This window comes from Saprolegnia parasitica (assembly GCF_000151545.1).
Source record: "Saprolegnia parasitica CBS 223.65 unplaced genomic scaffold supercont2.3, whole genome shotgun sequence".
Taxonomy (NCBI): Eukaryota; Oomycota; class Saprolegniomycetes; order Saprolegniales; family Saprolegniaceae; genus Saprolegnia; species Saprolegnia parasitica.
In genome coordinates, this window is record NW_012156397.1 from 1,051,294 (window position 1) to 1,065,892 (window position 14,599).

A 14,599-nucleotide genomic window follows, 5' to 3' on the forward strand; every position below is an offset into this window, starting at 1 on the left:
ATTCCTCTGCGATGGCAACGAGCCGCGCCAAGACGATCGGGACCAGCGCCCATGCGACGGTCGACGCGCTTCTCGACGCGTTCCATGAGGCCGCCAAGGTCGGCGACCTCAAGGGCTACTTTGGCTGCTACCACAAGGACGGCCGCTTCCTCGGTACGGATGCGTCCGAGAACTGGCACGTCAACGACTTTTACGACTTTGCCAAGCCCCACTTTGCGCAGGGCAGTGGCTGGGAATACCGGCCGATCGCGGGCAGCCGCAAAATCACGTACCAGCCATCGGCCGACGTGCCGACCTTTTGCGTCTTTGACGAGCTTCTCGTGAGCGCCGACTTCCTCGCGACGTCGCGCGGCTCGGGCACGCTCGTCTTTGCCAACGGCGCCTGGCTCGTCCTGCAGTACCACCTCACGTTCCCAATCCCGAACGACTTGGCCAAGGACATGACGGCCAAGATTGCGACCTTTGAGCTGCGGGCGAAAGACGTCGCCGCCGCCGACGCCGCCGCCAAGCTCCTCGAAGAGTGGGCGATCGAGGACGACGCCAAGGCCCCAACCAAGTCGTTCAAGAAGCGCAGCGGTAACAAGAAAAAGTAATGCAAAATGGCATTGCTGAATGAAGAGGCTTCTTGCACTGGAGACGAGCAAGAGCGAGCGCGACCAAAGGACGTCATCGATGGGTGGAGGTTGTCGTCATCGATCTGGGACGGATGGGAATCGAGTCCCTTACCGCCACGACATGGCCTCACGCTGGGGTGTTGATTGCTTTGCGCGCTTAGATGTCTACGTGTACTACTCCAAGACTCGGGGGTGACCGCTTGTCGTCATCGCAAGCGCCCCCGGGCGACTACAGAAGAGCAAGACGAGCCCCCACGCCGCCGCCTGCGCAGCCACGGCCCGGCGAGCGAATGAAGAAGACGTAGTCTCTACGTATGCGAACTCTTTGTAACAACGAAGAAAACGCGAAACACGTTCATATAGGGGTGAGCGACAGCGCAGAGATGGAAGCGGAGAGCCCGTCGGCTGCTCCGACTTGAGACAACCGTTCACGACGGCACTCGACTCGGTGACCCCGCAAAGGCAAAAATAACCCGAGTTCTGGATCGCATGGCGCGTGTAGAAGCGAGCGGTTGTAAAAGCGACTTGTAGAAACTGGTTTGGCAGCGTTCTGAGCCACTGGCTGCATCGTTTCCGTGTAGCAGTGACGAGCCTCACTACAGTGGCTCCTTCGACCCCGTCCTGGCACGACCAACGAGGGTATTCTCTGGGTTGGCCAATCGCGTGCCGATCCAGATCGTGGTGCGTCAGCGTGGCAGCACCGCGTGCTTGCATTGTCATCGCCCACTGGTCATCGCCAACCGACAAAGATCCTTGCCATGGACTCGTAGCAGCAGTCTTGGCTCGGACCCACTTGCTTGGAGCAGCTCGTTCTATCCACGGAGCACTCTCACCGCGCAGCCTCGAAGCACGTGCTGCGTATTCAATCTCGCACAATCGGCCCTGTCCACCATCTCCCAAGACTCGACTGCAAGGTCGGAAACAAGGCGGGCGAGGTCCTCCACAGGGACAAGCCATACCGTTTGTCCACGAAGGACACGAGTACCTGCCACGCTCGAGCTGCGTTTCTTCTGCTACTATACGAAGGACCGTCAGCGAGCTACAGCCCAGAGAAATGACAAGCGGCCAGCGTGGCTGGCCGAGGAGGCCGACGACTGGCAGCCATTCGTCGCGCTCTTCTGGAACCTGTTGCCACTGTGTCAAGTAATCAGCCGTGCGTGCGCCGCAGCGAACGCATGACCACTGTGGCGTCATCCAACTGCAGCGCTCGCTCGCTCGAGCCAGACGCCGAGATGGGCTTGCAGACGCATCAGGTACACACTCCATTGGCAGTGTTATCGATGGTCTAGGTAGTATTACGGTAATATCCTCCTAGCGCTTGTCGTCGACTATATCCAGGCGCTCATAATGGCGGGAGCTACTGCCGGGCCTCTTGGGTGTCAAAAACAAGCGCTCCAAAACCTCTATGTATGGATATAATATTGATATAGAAAGGTTTTGCGATGACGAAACAGGATACGCTTTTTAAAAAAGATTTTATTTTTGCTGGCCACTCGGCAGCGTTCTCGAAGGCGACCAGAGCCATGACGGAACCGGCGATGATGGCCAAGTCGCTCAGCACGGTGCTCTTGCTCGGGCAGATGGGACCGAGCATGGAGCGCAGCCTCGAGGCGCCGACACCGGGCTCGCCAGCCTCGGCGAAAGACCGCAAGGACGACGTCGCTCTCTTGATTGCAACGTCAACCGCCGTGCTCTCGACGATCCAGGTACACGCGTCGCCGCGCCGTAGCCTCATACTACAGCGCTAGGTCCTCCGACGCATCATTCGTGAAAACGCCTATGGCCGCGTCGGCCGCGAACTCCAGCACCTCTCGCTCACCGTCGCGTCCTTTGAGCGTGTCTTGTACAGCTTCATCAAGGAAGAGGTCATTTGCAACCCGCGCCTCGACTACCGCGACAAGCAAGCGCTTAAAGACATCATTCCGCTCATTCCCATGGACAAGCGGCATGCGATCTTGGCCGGCGGCGTCGCGTCCTTGCTGCGGCATGTCACCGTGTCGATGGAGGATACCAAGGACGTCCTCCTTCGCCTCTCGCACAACTACGATCCGTTCTGGGAGAACCGGTGGTCCGCGACGCCGTTCGTCGTCACGGCCATCTTCTTTTACATGGCGCGCAAGCGCTTCGTGCACCGCGAGTCGTTCCGGTCCATCTTGCTCACGTTTCTGCCGTCATTGCGCCATGTCGAGGCCGGGATCCTTGGCCTCATCTGCTACGACTATGCGTGGCGGCTTCTCTACCGCTTCTCGAAACTGCGCCAGCTCAAGGTGCACCACTCGCGCGTACTCATGACGCTCCGCCTCTTCCTCCTCTGCCAGCACGTGCTCGACCGCACGCGCTTGAACCGGTCCAAGTCGCAGCGTCTCCTCATCGACGCGCCCATGGAGGCCGACATCAACGACCACCTCAAGTCGGCCAGCGTCCTCCTCATCGAGCGCGTGCCGCTGCCGTCCGAGATCTACGACCGGTCGCACGAACACGTCGGGCTCACGGCCTTCAAAGCCGGCACGTCTGTGCTCCTCGCGTCTGCGGCGACCGCGCGCTGGCTCGTCGGCGACCGCCTCTTCCCGTACCTCGGGCCGTACCTCTCGGCCGCGCTCGTGCCGTACTATGGCGTGCGCTTCAAGAAAGCGTGTCGGTACGTCACGCGGCTCCTCATGGACAACCCGGACGTCGACACGATCCGCATGGGCTGGCGGCTCTTTGGCGAGTCCTTCCTTGCGATCCGCATTGCGCTGCTGCAGTCGCCCAAGCTCGCGGTGCGGCACCAGATCTTTGTCAACGCGCACGGCGTCGCCGCCGGGCGCTACCAGCGTGACGTTACCGACATTGGCATCCGCGTCTTTAGCGCGCGCTCGATGGAGCACGTCAAGAACGGGACGTGGCCGTCGACGCTGCCGGCGAACCTCGCAGCCATTGGGCTGCCGTATGCGCGGCCGGTGCTGATTTACATCCACGGCGGTGGCTTCTTCGGGCGGTTCCTCGCCAAAGACCTCTTCAACTTGAGCGAGTGGGCCGTCGCGCTCGGTGCTGTCATTGTCTACATTGGTACGTGTCGTGTAAAGACACGAGGATGTCTGATAAGTGGCGGCAGATTATGGCTTGGCGCCCGAGATGCAGTACCCGCACTCGCTCCACCAGTGCTTCACCGTGTACAAGTGGGTCCTCGATGGCGGGCTTGGGTTCGTCCCGTCCAGCATTGCGTTTTTTGGTGAAAGCGCCGGTAGCTCTCTCTGTCATGGAAGTGGCTTCGAAGCACATGGATGATGATGGATGTAGGGGGCAACCTCGCGGCCGCGCTCACGGTCAAGTGCACGCTTGAGAACGTCCGGCTACCCAACGGCATCCTCCTCGTGTACCCGGCGCTCAACATGAACATGTCGCCGTCGCCGTCGCGCTTTCTGCACCAGAGCGACCCGGTGCTGCCGCGTGCGATCCTCGAGCTCGCGCTCAAGTCGTACAACCCGGCGCACGGGCACGACGCCGAGTATAAGGACAACATCCACGACCCGATGGTGTCGCCTGGCCTCGCCAACGACACGATCCTCTCGCAGTTCCCGCACACGACGCTCATGGTCGGCGACCTCGACCCGCTCCTCGACGACAGCATTGACTTCCACACGCGCCTCTCCAGCCTCCACGTGCCCGGTGCGCTCAAGGTGCTGCCCGACCTCACGCACGGCTTCCTCATCTACGGCGACCTCGTGCCTGCGGCCCAGCGCGCGATTAACGACATGCGCGATACCATCTTTGGTATCTTCAAGCGCGGCCTCGACTAAGTCATTACATCCGTTCGTATGGGAACAAGGAAGTATTGTCAGCATGAGTACAGCCAGCCACAAGTAGCTGCTTGGAGCGAACCTGTTGACGCAACATCATGGCCTAGCACCATCCTCGACCTAGCGCCATGGCGCCTTGGCAGCGGCGTGGACGATGCTGCATGCAGGCGAGGCCTCGGTCGCGACCGACGAGCCGGTCGGTCGGTGGTCCATGGCTAAGATCGCAACCCAAACCATGGAAGGCCCGTTCCATATCCGGCATGATATCCGGATAGAAATTTAAAAAACGTCAACCCGCATCCGAAAGTAACACTCTGGAAAGAAAGCAAGCTCGATGGAGGCCGACGGACGAGCCGCGGTCTTCGCGGCCAAGGACGCGCCCTTCGAGCATGATGGCTTCCGCCGCTCGGACGCGTCGTTGCATGACCATCCTCATGTTGACAGCTACGTGCCTGCCAAGATCTGTGGGCTAAATGAGGCCACGGAGTTTGACAAGCCGTTCAGCGGACCGCCCGACCAAGCAATGGCCGCGGTCGACGGTACGACCGTCGAGAGCATTGAAGTGAACGCGAGCGTCGGTATGATGCGTGGCTTGACGCCGTCGCCGCCGCCGATGGATGGCCGGGTCGACCTGACGGCGTCTGGCGACGACGCGCGGCTAGCAACGCCCGACGAACGTCCGACGACAGATGCCCACCACATGTCCATGCGCAGCGACGCCAAAGTCTCGCAGCCATCGTCGAACCTTCTTGGTCGCAAAGGTATGATGGATCCACGTCGAGGAGGAGCCTCAATGTGTCGGATAGTGCGCAAATTCTTCGAAGGGTTCGGCTGGTACCAGGGCTCGGTCGTCCGCCATTGGCACTCGGAAGAGTATGGCGATCAGTACCACGTCGCCTACTCGGACGGCGACGCTGAGGACCTGCCCCGCGACACTCTTTTGAAGTGGCTCCTCCCCGTCACGCCGCAGCTTAGCTCCAAGCAGACGGCGAGCATGCAACAACAGCAGCAGCCGCCGCCGCAACAACAACAGCCGCAACAACAACAGCCGCAACAACAACAACAGAAGCAGCAGCAGCATGAGCCGCCGCCGCGCGTGCCCACACCGCCGCATGTCCACGACCGCCAGTCCCCGTCGCCGCACCATGGGATGCTGCAGCCACTGCCCACCCAGCCGCGCCCCCAGTACCGCCCCCGACAAGACGAGATGATCGACGACGGCCGGTCCAAGTTTGCCCGCCTCGACCAGCCACAGTACAGCCCACACCACCGGTCGCCGTCGCCGTACTCACTCCCGACGCCGCCGGGGGATCGTCCGCAGCTCAAAAAGATCCCGAGCCTCTCGGTGCTGCCGCTGCGGCCCAACGTCGATGGCAATGCGTGGCGTGCCGCTGCAAACGCGTCGGCCTACCAGCTCTCGGAGGGCGACGTGCCCGAGGACGACGCCGTGTACCGGCGCAACAGCGGTGGCCCGTCGTCGTCGTTCATGGCGCCGCCGTCGCTGCCACCAGTCGCCCAGCGCACCTCATTTCTGACGCCGCCTCCGTCGCGCCAAGGCTACGGGTACCCCGAGCCGGCGCGGTCGTACGTGCCGTCGTCGACACCGACGTACATCAAGACCGAAGCCCCTCGCACCGTGAGCAGCGAAGCCCACGTAGGCGCTCGAATACTGCATGCTTGCTGCTATTTGACGACGACTAGGTCACCAAGCCGGTCCCGATTGCGGCGCTCGCAACCGATCGGTCGGCGATCGGGCGACTCAACTACCATTTTCTCAGAGCCATCAAGGACACGACCGAGGAGTACAAGTTTGGCGAAGCGTTCACGTGTGTCCTGCGCGACGAGCCGGGTTACGCCAACGTACATGCCTCCTCGTCTTTGGAAAGATGTCTCATCCTATCGGGCATGATCATTAGGGTATGGACATCACGCGGCTCATGCAGTTTTGCCACATGCGGCGGTACCCGCGCATTAGCCTCTTTCTCAACGACGTGATGAAGATGCGCAACACGGTGTCATCGACGTACCCGCAGGATTTTGCGTTTCGGCAGCAAGCGGGCGAGTACATTGACGTGCTCACGCGCAAGGTGCAGGAGCTCTCGCCCGTGCTCCGGCAGATCGAAGCCATCATCGTCTCGGACGAGGAAAAGGCCATGGAGTCATACCGCCCGCCCTTTGGCCAGCACACGTAGTAGCTCACTGTTGATAATGATGTACGATGATGATGCTTCCCAGACGATGCAGGGCGAAGCAGTATCAAGTGAAAAGGCTCAAGTTGACCCGCGGTTGCGAGGCCAGAGGCAGAGCTCTTACATTGACCTCGTTGCACGTCTTCAGAAAACATGACAGATGTCGAGTCGGAAGTGGGCTTGTTATTTTTCGATACGGGCGACTCGGGTTCTAGCACTATAATGTGGTTACTGCGCAGCGGCAGCGATGGGGTGGGGGTTGGAGGAACTACTAACTACTACAGACAAGCATGTCGCTAGCCCAAGATTGCGCGGCCGACGAGCGGGAACGACGGCGGCTGCTCGAGCTTGACCATGACGACAGGCGACCCAAAGCCAAAGCCAAAGTTGGCCGAGATCGCATTCACGGTCGGGCTCAGGCTCGCGCCGAGCAGCGACGACACGGCGGTCGGGCTTGGCGTGCCCGCAGGCGTGCCGACCGGCGCGGCGTCGGTCACGGGTGCCTCGATCAGCGCGGCGTCCGTCTTCGGGGACGCGGCGACGGGCGCGTCAACGGTGGCGTCGGGGACCACGATCGCCTCTTCCGACTTAACGAGGTTGAGGTTCTCGAGCACACGCACAAACCGGCCCTTGATGCGCGGACGGTCGTCCGCGAGCTTCTTCCGGCAGTCGTACTTGATGCTCTTCTTCCAAATGCGCTTCTTCCGCTTCTCGTGGAACTTTTCCAGTCGCAGCTTGCGCGCGGCTGGCGTGTACGCACCGATCGTGCGCTGATGGCAAATGGGCTCGAAAATCTTCTTCACGGGCGCGACCAGCGCCTTGTGCTCGACCTTGGTGACGGCCGGCGGCGAGAGCTTGGCGAGCGCGGCCTTGAGGCTCTCGGTTTCCATATCCGTCATGGACGAGAGCGCGTCGCTGTCGCCGTCGAGCGACATGTCGTCGTCAATGTCCATGTCGTCGTCCATGTCGTCGTCGAGCATCGCGTCGTCAAGTGATGCGTCGCCGCGGCGCGGCGATGAGATCGGCGACGGCGACGTGTAGCTCATCGTGTCAAAGCTCATGAGGAGCTTCTCGCATTCCCGAAAGTCACCGCTTGCCAAGTGCATGCCATCTATCGGGTTGAAGTGCATGGTAAGATACTCATCGAGATACTCGATCATCGAGTTGCACGTACCAGAGGCGGTGGGCTGATTGTTGGACGCCACGTCGAGCGGCGTCGCCGCAGAGGGCACTGCAAATGGCGCAAATTCGCGCGCAAAGAGGTCTTCGCTGTCGCCGTGGGCGAATTGCAGGTGCAGACTTTGGTCCAGCTCGTCGTTGACCCACTCAATGTCGTGGCCAAACTCGTCCATGCGCAGGAGGCTGCCGTCGCTAAACCAGCCGAGTTCGCCGTCCTTTTCTACATCGACAAACGAGTCGGCGCCAACCCCGTGGCCGCTCGAGGCCGCGTGGGCGTGTGCTTGCTGGCGGCTCTGCTTGGCCAGCGGGTCTTCTGCGTAGCATCCGAGCATCATCTAGTAAACACCGGTGCAATGAGGGCCTGCGACGAGCTGCGACGTGTACCTTGCAAACTGGAAAAACGTCGGGTCGGTGGCCGTCGGAGATGGAGGCGGCGGCGAAGGATCCAGAGACAGCGGATGTCGTCGGCGGCGGTGACAGCAGGTGCGGCGAGGTCGAGGGTATCGCGGAGCTGCTGCTGGTCGTGCTTGTCGAGTCGCCGCCGAGGTCGTCTGACTTTGGCTGCGCGCTGGCAAATAACAAAATATTCGCGGCCCAACACCTTCTCGAACCTATGCAAATGCGGTGGCGAATTAAATTATCTTTGGTTTTGTATACGCTACTGGCCAGTCAAAACACTCGCCTGGCGTTTTTCGAACGCTGGTTTTAATTTAGCAATCTTCCGAAATACAAAAAAGTAGGTCGCTCGGCGCAAAGTTGATTTGCGTCACTTTTGCGTCGCGATAGGTGGCGTGTGGCGTGCGTCGTACCTTGGTTTTGTATCCAATCCAGTGGCGCGTGGATCCGAAGCGCAGCGCAAATGCGCGCGTAGTATCCGTGCACCAATTAAAATCCGATCCAAGATTCGAAAGATCGAAGGCGCGCATTAAATTGGCGGCTTCGAATTCTGTTTTTTAAACGTATGGCCACAGACCATACAAACAACAAGCGAACACGACGCAAGGTAGAAAAAATTGCGGCAGGCCACCAGGATCGCGTAAAAAAATACCACACGATAAAATACACCGTTTCAGCCAGTGGCGTCAGCAGATATCGAATGCAACGTCTCGACTTCGGCACTGCACCAGAGTGTTTTTTTTTCAATCCGGAAGCAAGAGAGGCGACAAGGCCCTCCATGTACAGGCGTGGGAGACCTCACGCCAGACAAGGTACTCGTCATATATATAGTAGAGAGGAGCAAGAAGACCCGCGAAGCATTACGCTGGTGTAGGAAGAGGCCGTGACACGCGCTCGTAACATGGATAGGGAAACTCGTCGCTGGCCAATGAAACCAGGTCCCAACGGTTTTTAAAACCCCCGATGAGTTTAAAAAACAGGCGCGTGTGCACATCCTTCCCGCGTACACATCCTGAGTCAATCTTGCCCGATTAAAAGAACGAAATGACTTTTTTTAAAGAAAGCCAGAACCTGTTTTATACACACGAGGCGATCACCTTGGCAGCTGGCCATGTCGGCGCAACCCGCTTCGATGCATCCGACATGGATTTCGAATACTCTGCGAACGAGCCGGTGGAAGCCAATACGGCAATGGACGCAGCCGCTGCTCTGAGTAGCTACTCGGAGCTTCGACCGACCGGATCGCCATACGACCGTCGATGCAGCAGCACGCATCGTGCTGCTTGCTTCTCTCTCTTCTCGCCCACTGTGCTGCGCGGCTATGCAATCCGAGCTGCACCGAACCGACGTCATGGCCGTGCCCATGTGATGCTGCAGCGGCCTCTCAGAGCTTAGACGTACATAGTCGTGCGGCAATGGTCCAACGCTACCTTCATACAGGCCGCGCTGCCGTGTCCATCCACTGCAAGTAGCCTCGCGCATAGAAGCTGGGCGTGGCACCTCGCGGTGTGTATAAGCGTCTCGTTGATGGCGTGTGGGATTGTGCCAACTGGTGAATGATGGTCGATCCACGTGGCACGTCCTGGCTACAAACACGCAACTCAAAGTCAACTTCTGTTGCCGGAATTTTCTACAACGACTACGTGTCCATCGAGCCGTACGAGTGCCCCGCGGGGTCGAGGCGCTTGGACGCGCTCGAGCCGCTGCTGTCCTTGCCCGACTGCAGCTTGTGGAACTCGGTCATGTACTCTTTCCGGACGCGTTCGCGGTCCATGGGGTCGGGCGTCCGGCGTGCAATGTCGGCAGCCTTGAGCGCTTGCTTGGAGATCATCGGGCTGCGCGTCAAGGCTGAACTCGCCATCGAGAGCGGCGTCCGGATCATGGTCGTGGCGCCACTCTCACCGTCGACCGGCTCGTCATAGTAGTGCCCGGGCAGCTGGATCGACCCGTTGTAGACCGCCGTGCCGACGAGGAGCGTGAGCATGCCGCCGAGCTCGAGCCAGCTCCAAATCGTCCACGCCTCGCCAAACGTACCGGGCGTAAAGACGTAAAAGAGCAGCAGGTCCGTGCCCCAGACCGTGATCGGGCGAAAGTTGTCGAGGATCGCGTGCCAGATCGAGTCGAGGAGAAAGGTCACAAAAACGGCAAAGACGTTGTAGCCAAGGATGACGAACACAAAGATACCGGCGGCAATCTGCGCCGCCTTGCTGTGGCCGAGCATCGTGAGCGCGTCGTCAAAGCGCTCGTACGACCCGAGGTCGTTGCCCGGGAGGTAGTACGCGATCGGGTAGACAAAGATGGACGTGAAGAGAAGGCCCCAGAAGCCTTCCATGCCGACGACGATCAACGGCGGCGCCGTGTCAATCCCGTCGCCCATGAGCTTTTCTTCAAAGACGTATTGCGCCGACTGCACAAAGCAGCTCAGCACAATCATGAGGATGCCCAGACCCGGGTTGTTGGTGCTGTTGAGCTGGTCGTCCGTGTCCTGGAAGCTCGTAAAGCCCACCATGATGGCCGCCGCCGTGTTCATGGCGATGCCAATCCACATGTACCCGCGGAGGTGGTCCTTGAGCACGACCACCTTGAGGAGCGCGACAAAGATGATGACGGTGCACTTCATGAGCTGGAAGACGCTGACCGTCACGTAGAGCAGCCCTAGGTTGGCCAAGTACGTCGCAATCAAGTCAAAGGCTGCGGGCAGCGCCAGGACAAAGTACGTCTTGATGGGCACGCGCTGTGGCCGCTTGACTAGAGCGCGCCGCGTGAGAAATCGATTCAGTTGTGGGTGCGAAGCACGTACAGCCTGTGATCTTGCCGCCGTTCGCATGCCATTGCCGCTCGAGATGCCAATGGTAGATGTACTGGATCGGCAAGGCAAAAATCATGGCGGCGAACATGAGCCACGTCTGGAAAATGGGCTTTCAAACTTCTTGAGGAGGCCGTCGCTGCCGATCGAGTCGATGTTGTACATCACCTTGGACATCCTAAAAGGCATTTAAGTGCTTGTTGTCGCAGCGCGTCTTCGTACAGCGTCGTGCCCGTGCCCGTGAGCAGGCCGAGCGTGAAGACGACGACACCTTGGCTTCCACACGACATGGCAAGTTCCTAACTGCCCGACCCACTTCAACGCGCTGGTCTACCGTGGAATCGGATATTGCCAGCTGCAACTAGACATACCTGTGAAATGTAATACTGGGAAGAACCAATTATCACCCGCGTCACCGTTTTGCCCAAATCGCCGCAAGGGTTGCTGCGGCCTTCATGACATGCACCAATGCGCCAAGGCTTCTTGTTCATGAGCTTCTCCATGCATGTCAGATACGTCTGCGTTCAATGCCGCTGTTCTCGTCGCATGCCATCACGTTTGGTAGATGGGACTCGACACGTGTCTGTTTTACACGGGGTAAAACCTAGGTTTGCCCCAAGTTGAAGTGGGCGTCACGGTTCTGCAGCGTGGCGACGGAGGCCAATCGTCTCCAAGTACCCCGTCAAGACGTCGAGGATATCTTTTGTCGTCGCGCCATGTGCGAGCCCGAGGAGCTGGCGCAGCGCGGCAGCAAACTCGCGCTGCGTCACCAGCAGCGACCGCATCTCCTATCAGATCTTATGGCACCTCCAGAAAGGCCAGATTCACTATACCATGATTGCCGGCACCATGGCGGCAAGCGTCGTCACGTTGAGCGCCTTCATGACGTCGCCAAATGCGCGTGGATCATGCTACCAGGTGGCTCCATCGCTAGCTGCAGCGCCTTGTAGTCGCGCCGGAAGTGCACCAAGTCCGTGATGAGAGCGTCCAGGTCTGGGAGCTCGCTGCCGGCGGGTGCGCCGAGTGCCGACGCGACGCAGTTAGCAAACGTCAAGAGGCGCGGGATCGTCGCGCACTTGTGCGCCATTTGGGCAACGTAGCGAGGCAGCTCGGCGACGCGAGGGTTGTCGAGTCGCTGGCTGATGTCGATGATCATGTCGATGCAGAGCAGGCCGACCTTTTGACGCATCACGTTGTCCAGAACGACATGGCCATCGAGGACAATATCGCCTGTAATCACATCGTCTTTCTGACTTGTTTGGACCCGCAGCTGTTTCAGTAGCTTGTCACGCCGGATCGCGCGCTGTGTGTCAACGGGCACGGGCGGTGGCGCGGCCGGGGCGTGGGCAGCGGCGAGCTCGCGCCGCAGTCGCACATTCTCTTGGCTGAGCGCTTGGATTTCGAGCTGAGCCATCTGAAACGTGTGTCGTTGTGTAGAAAGGATGCAGTCGCGTACTGCACCTACTTGGTAGTCTTTGCGTCGCGGCTGGTGCTCGATGGCAGCCCGCAGGTGCGCGACGTCTGCCTCCTGCGCGACAACGCACTACCCAAAGCCAGTATATTTCGCACGCCAAGCACAAGGTCGACGCGCGTACTGCATGCTGGCGCTGCTGTGCAGCAGCAACCGTGAGCTGCAACGCGCCGAGGCGGGCGATCGTTTTGTTGAGAGCATGGGCCGTCGACCCTTGTGTCTCTGCACGGAGCTCCTCTGCACACGCAGCAATCTGCACCACATGTGATGGGAGGCCGGTCTACACCAATGCAACCGTGTACCTCGCGTAGAATCGTGTCCGTCGTTGCGTCGACAAGAGGCGCCGCCGCGAGGTCGCGCTGGGTGCGGGCCAGCGCCGTCTCGGCGCGAAGCTGCTGGTTCCGCGCGTCCGTAAGGCTCTTCTTGAGCGCTCGGATTGTCGCCTCGTACTACGCATGCACATACATATCATGCATGTCCTTGCGGTCGCGGCTGTCACCGACGTCAGCTGCGGATCCCATCGTCAAACGACGTGCCATTCAAGTAAGTTTCGTTTGCCTTTCACTTAAGTACTCAATGACGTGGCATCTCCAGGGCCAAGACATGAACGTGCCCATGGCATTTCTTTTGCATGCTGCACTCGTCACCACCATACACTGTACGCGAGGACGACAACCAAGTGTCGGTTTGCTCCATATTCACATGCTCGTATGCTGCTAAAGTTGTCCGATGTTGGAGCACGACGACAAAACTCAGATCTAAGTGGTCGCCTTGGCTTGCCACAGGTTGCTGTGCGTCGGGTCCGCGGCGGCCAATGTCTGGCAGAGCGTCGCGTGGAGCTCGCGCACATGTGGCGACATTGACTCGCCCATCTACAAATAATATTGTGCGTGAGATGCAACCACGCCGATGCGTTGCAGTCGTACCATGATGGCTTCGAGGGCGTAAATGAGGTACCGCGTTTCAAGACCGTTAGCATCTGGCAACTGAACCGCGAGAAGCAACTCGCGTGCCACAAAACCGAAGGTCGCGTCGTCGGCCGGCGCATCGCTCAGGTGCACGTGGCCCGCAGAGACCGTTGCACGCGCGCACCATGCTTCCATGGCCGCGGCGCACGGACGCGGGGCGGTCGTGAGGAAGGCGTGTAGAAGCGCTCGGCGGTGGCACCACAGCGCTTCTCGGCCCGGAAAGAGCCGCAGCAGTGGCGTATGGAAAGCAAACTCGTCCTCAAGCAGCGTTTCGGACGGAAGGAGGCGCGCGAGCAGCAGCTGCCGGTGGTTCCAGCCCGAATGGTCGGCGACGTGGCGCTCACACCACGCTCGGTTCGTATCGAGCTCCTGCACGAGCTACACAGAACGCTACAGTGAGCATCAATGTCATCGCCAAGGGAAAATCAGCATACGGCCGCGGGCGACAAGTGGCAGCAGACGCGGTAGCGGTAGGACCATGCGTGGTAGTTGCGCGGGTACTGCTCTGTGAGGCGAAGACACAGCGCAAGCTCGTCACTCAAGAACGAGGCTGTGAGCGGCGTCGTCGCCACAAGTCGGTCCAGAACCCAGCGCCTACTCGCGGTCGTCCTGGTGTCGACACAAACTGGGCCTTACCGGTGCGCCCATGTGTCGATGCTCTTCGAGTGGTGGCTCAGCACGACGTTGATAAAGGTGATTTCGTCACGCAGCGACAAGAGCCCTTGGACAAGCAGCTGCTTCCTACATCATCATCATCAGATCCATGTTGGCCCTCGTACGAGCACGCGCACCGGGCGTTCCATGCCGTGTAAAAGTCGGCGCACACGAGGAGCATGCAGCGTGTCGCCTCGCGGATCCGGTCGACGTCGTTGGATCGGCGTGCGGCGAAGAAGACGTCTTTCGCCTCGCGGTGCAGCGCTGGCAGCATGTCGAGCGCAATCCCGAGCTTGTGGTCCTTCAGCACGAAGGCCTCGGCCGGGTCCTCGAGGTAGATCAAGCCAATCTCATCGCTACGACACGCGCATGATGAGCCATCGACTCATGCATCACGTCGCAGCACATGTCGGGGTCGGCGGCGAAGAGCGCCGAGAGCTCGGCCACGTACGATCGCGCCGCCATCGGTCGTATCCACTTGGCGAGTGCGAAATGCGAGTGTTATGTAACAACACGACCAATCGAGCATTCCGAGTACGATAA

The 14,599-nt window shown here is 59.8% G+C and overlaps 6 protein-coding genes across 6 annotated transcripts; 3 read left to right on the plus strand and 3 right to left on the minus strand.

Annotated features, from left to right (window-relative positions):
- Window positions 1-11: 11 nt before the first annotated feature.
- On the plus strand, window positions 12-593 carry SPRG_01500 (hypothetical protein; the record flags this gene model as incomplete). The annotated part of the gene is made up of 1 exon (XM_012339710.1): window positions 12-593. The coding sequence occupies one exon, from the start codon at window positions 12-14 to the stop codon at window positions 591-593; it is 582 nt and encodes a 193-aa protein (XP_012195100.1).
- Window positions 594-2,092: 1,499 nt separating this feature from the next.
- SPRG_01501 (hypothetical protein) lies at window positions 2,093-4,436 on the plus strand. Its single transcript, XM_012339711.1, has 4 exons — window positions 2,093-2,320; window positions 2,363-3,662; window positions 3,709-3,837; window positions 3,894-4,436. Exons 1-4 carry the CDS (start codon window positions 2,138-2,140, stop codon window positions 4,391-4,393), a joined length of 2,112 nt encoding a protein of 703 aa, XP_012195101.1. The 5' UTR covers window positions 2,093-2,137; the 3' UTR covers window positions 4,394-4,436.
- A 237-nt stretch (window positions 4,437-4,673) lies between these two features.
- SPRG_01502 (hypothetical protein) lies at window positions 4,674-6,693 on the plus strand. The gene is made up of 4 exons (XM_012339712.1): window positions 4,674-5,154; window positions 5,200-6,047; window positions 6,095-6,253; window positions 6,310-6,693. Exons 1-4 carry the CDS (start codon window positions 4,728-4,730, stop codon window positions 6,583-6,585), a joined length of 1,710 nt encoding a protein of 569 aa, XP_012195102.1. The 5' UTR covers window positions 4,674-4,727; the 3' UTR covers window positions 6,586-6,693.
- Window positions 6,694-6,743: 50 nt separating this feature from the next.
- SPRG_01503 (hypothetical protein) lies at window positions 6,744-8,366 on the minus strand. Its single transcript, XM_012339713.1, has 3 exons — window positions 8,146-8,366; window positions 7,757-8,096; window positions 6,744-7,693 (listed from the first exon to the last, which is right to left on the minus strand). The coding sequence occupies exons 2-3, from the start codon at window positions 8,094-8,096 to the stop codon at window positions 6,879-6,881; spliced, it is 1,155 nt and encodes a 384-aa protein (XP_012195103.1). The 5' UTR covers window positions 8,146-8,366; the 3' UTR covers window positions 6,744-6,878.
- Window positions 8,367-9,796: 1,430 nt separating this feature from the next.
- On the minus strand, window positions 9,797-12,955 carry SPRG_01504 (hypothetical protein; the record flags this gene model as incomplete). The annotated part of the gene is made up of 11 exons (XM_012339714.1): window positions 9,797-10,905; window positions 10,958-11,075; window positions 11,132-11,141; window positions 11,186-11,239; window positions 11,642-11,751; window positions 11,797-11,874; window positions 11,931-12,377; window positions 12,429-12,506; window positions 12,559-12,687; window positions 12,737-12,883; window positions 12,938-12,955. 11 exons carry the CDS (start codon window positions 12,953-12,955, stop codon window positions 9,797-9,799), a joined length of 2,298 nt encoding a protein of 765 aa, XP_012195104.1.
- A 161-nt stretch (window positions 12,956-13,116) lies between these two features.
- On the minus strand, window positions 13,117-14,537 carry SPRG_01505 (hypothetical protein). The gene is made up of 6 exons (XM_012339715.1): window positions 14,463-14,537; window positions 14,194-14,412; window positions 14,039-14,143; window positions 13,837-13,996; window positions 13,361-13,780; window positions 13,117-13,306 (listed from the first exon to the last, which is right to left on the minus strand). Exons 1-6 carry the CDS (start codon window positions 14,519-14,521, stop codon window positions 13,193-13,195), a joined length of 1,077 nt encoding a protein of 358 aa, XP_012195105.1. The 5' UTR covers window positions 14,522-14,537; the 3' UTR covers window positions 13,117-13,192.
- Between the last annotated feature and the right edge of the window lie 62 nt (window positions 14,538-14,599).

Coding starts and splice junctions, on each gene's coding strand:
- SPRG_01503 (XM_012339713.1), bottom strand. CDS start 8,096: ATGATGCTCGGATGCTACGCAGAAGACCCGCTGGCCAAGCAGAGCCGC. Junction 7,694..7,756: donor CAATCAGCCCACCGCCTCTG/GTACGTGCAACT, acceptor TCAACCCGATAG/ATGGCATGCACTTGGCAAGC.
- SPRG_01501 (XM_012339711.1), top strand. CDS start 2,138: ATGACGGAACCGGCGATGATGGCCAAGTCGCTCAGCACGGTGCTCTTG. Junction 2,321..2,362: donor CCGTGCTCTCGACGATCCAG/GTACACGCGTCG, acceptor CTACAGCGCTAG/GTCCTCCGACGCATCATTCG. Junction 3,838..3,893: donor GTTTTTTGGTGAAAGCGCCG/GTAGCTCTCTCT, acceptor TGATGGATGTAG/GGGGCAACCTCGCGGCCGCG.
- SPRG_01505 (XM_012339715.1), bottom strand. CDS start 14,521: ATGGCGGCGCGATCGTACGTGGCCGAGCTCTCGGCGCTCTTCGCCGCC. Junction 14,413..14,462: donor TTCGCCGCCGACCCCGACAT/GTGCTGCGACGT, acceptor CGCGTGTCGTAG/CGATGAGATTGGCTTGATCT. Junction 13,781..13,836: donor GCCACTTGTCGCCCGCGGCC/GTATGCTGATTT, acceptor CGTTCTGTGTAG/CTCGTGCAGGAGCTCGATAC.
- SPRG_01502 (XM_012339712.1), top strand. CDS start 4,728: ATGGAGGCCGACGGACGAGCCGCGGTCTTCGCGGCCAAGGACGCGCCC. Junction 6,048..6,094: donor CCGTGAGCAGCGAAGCCCAC/GTAGGCGCTCGA, acceptor GACGACGACTAG/GTCACCAAGCCGGTCCCGAT. Junction 6,254..6,309: donor ACGAGCCGGGTTACGCCAAC/GTACATGCCTCC, acceptor CATGATCATTAG/GGTATGGACATCACGCGGCT.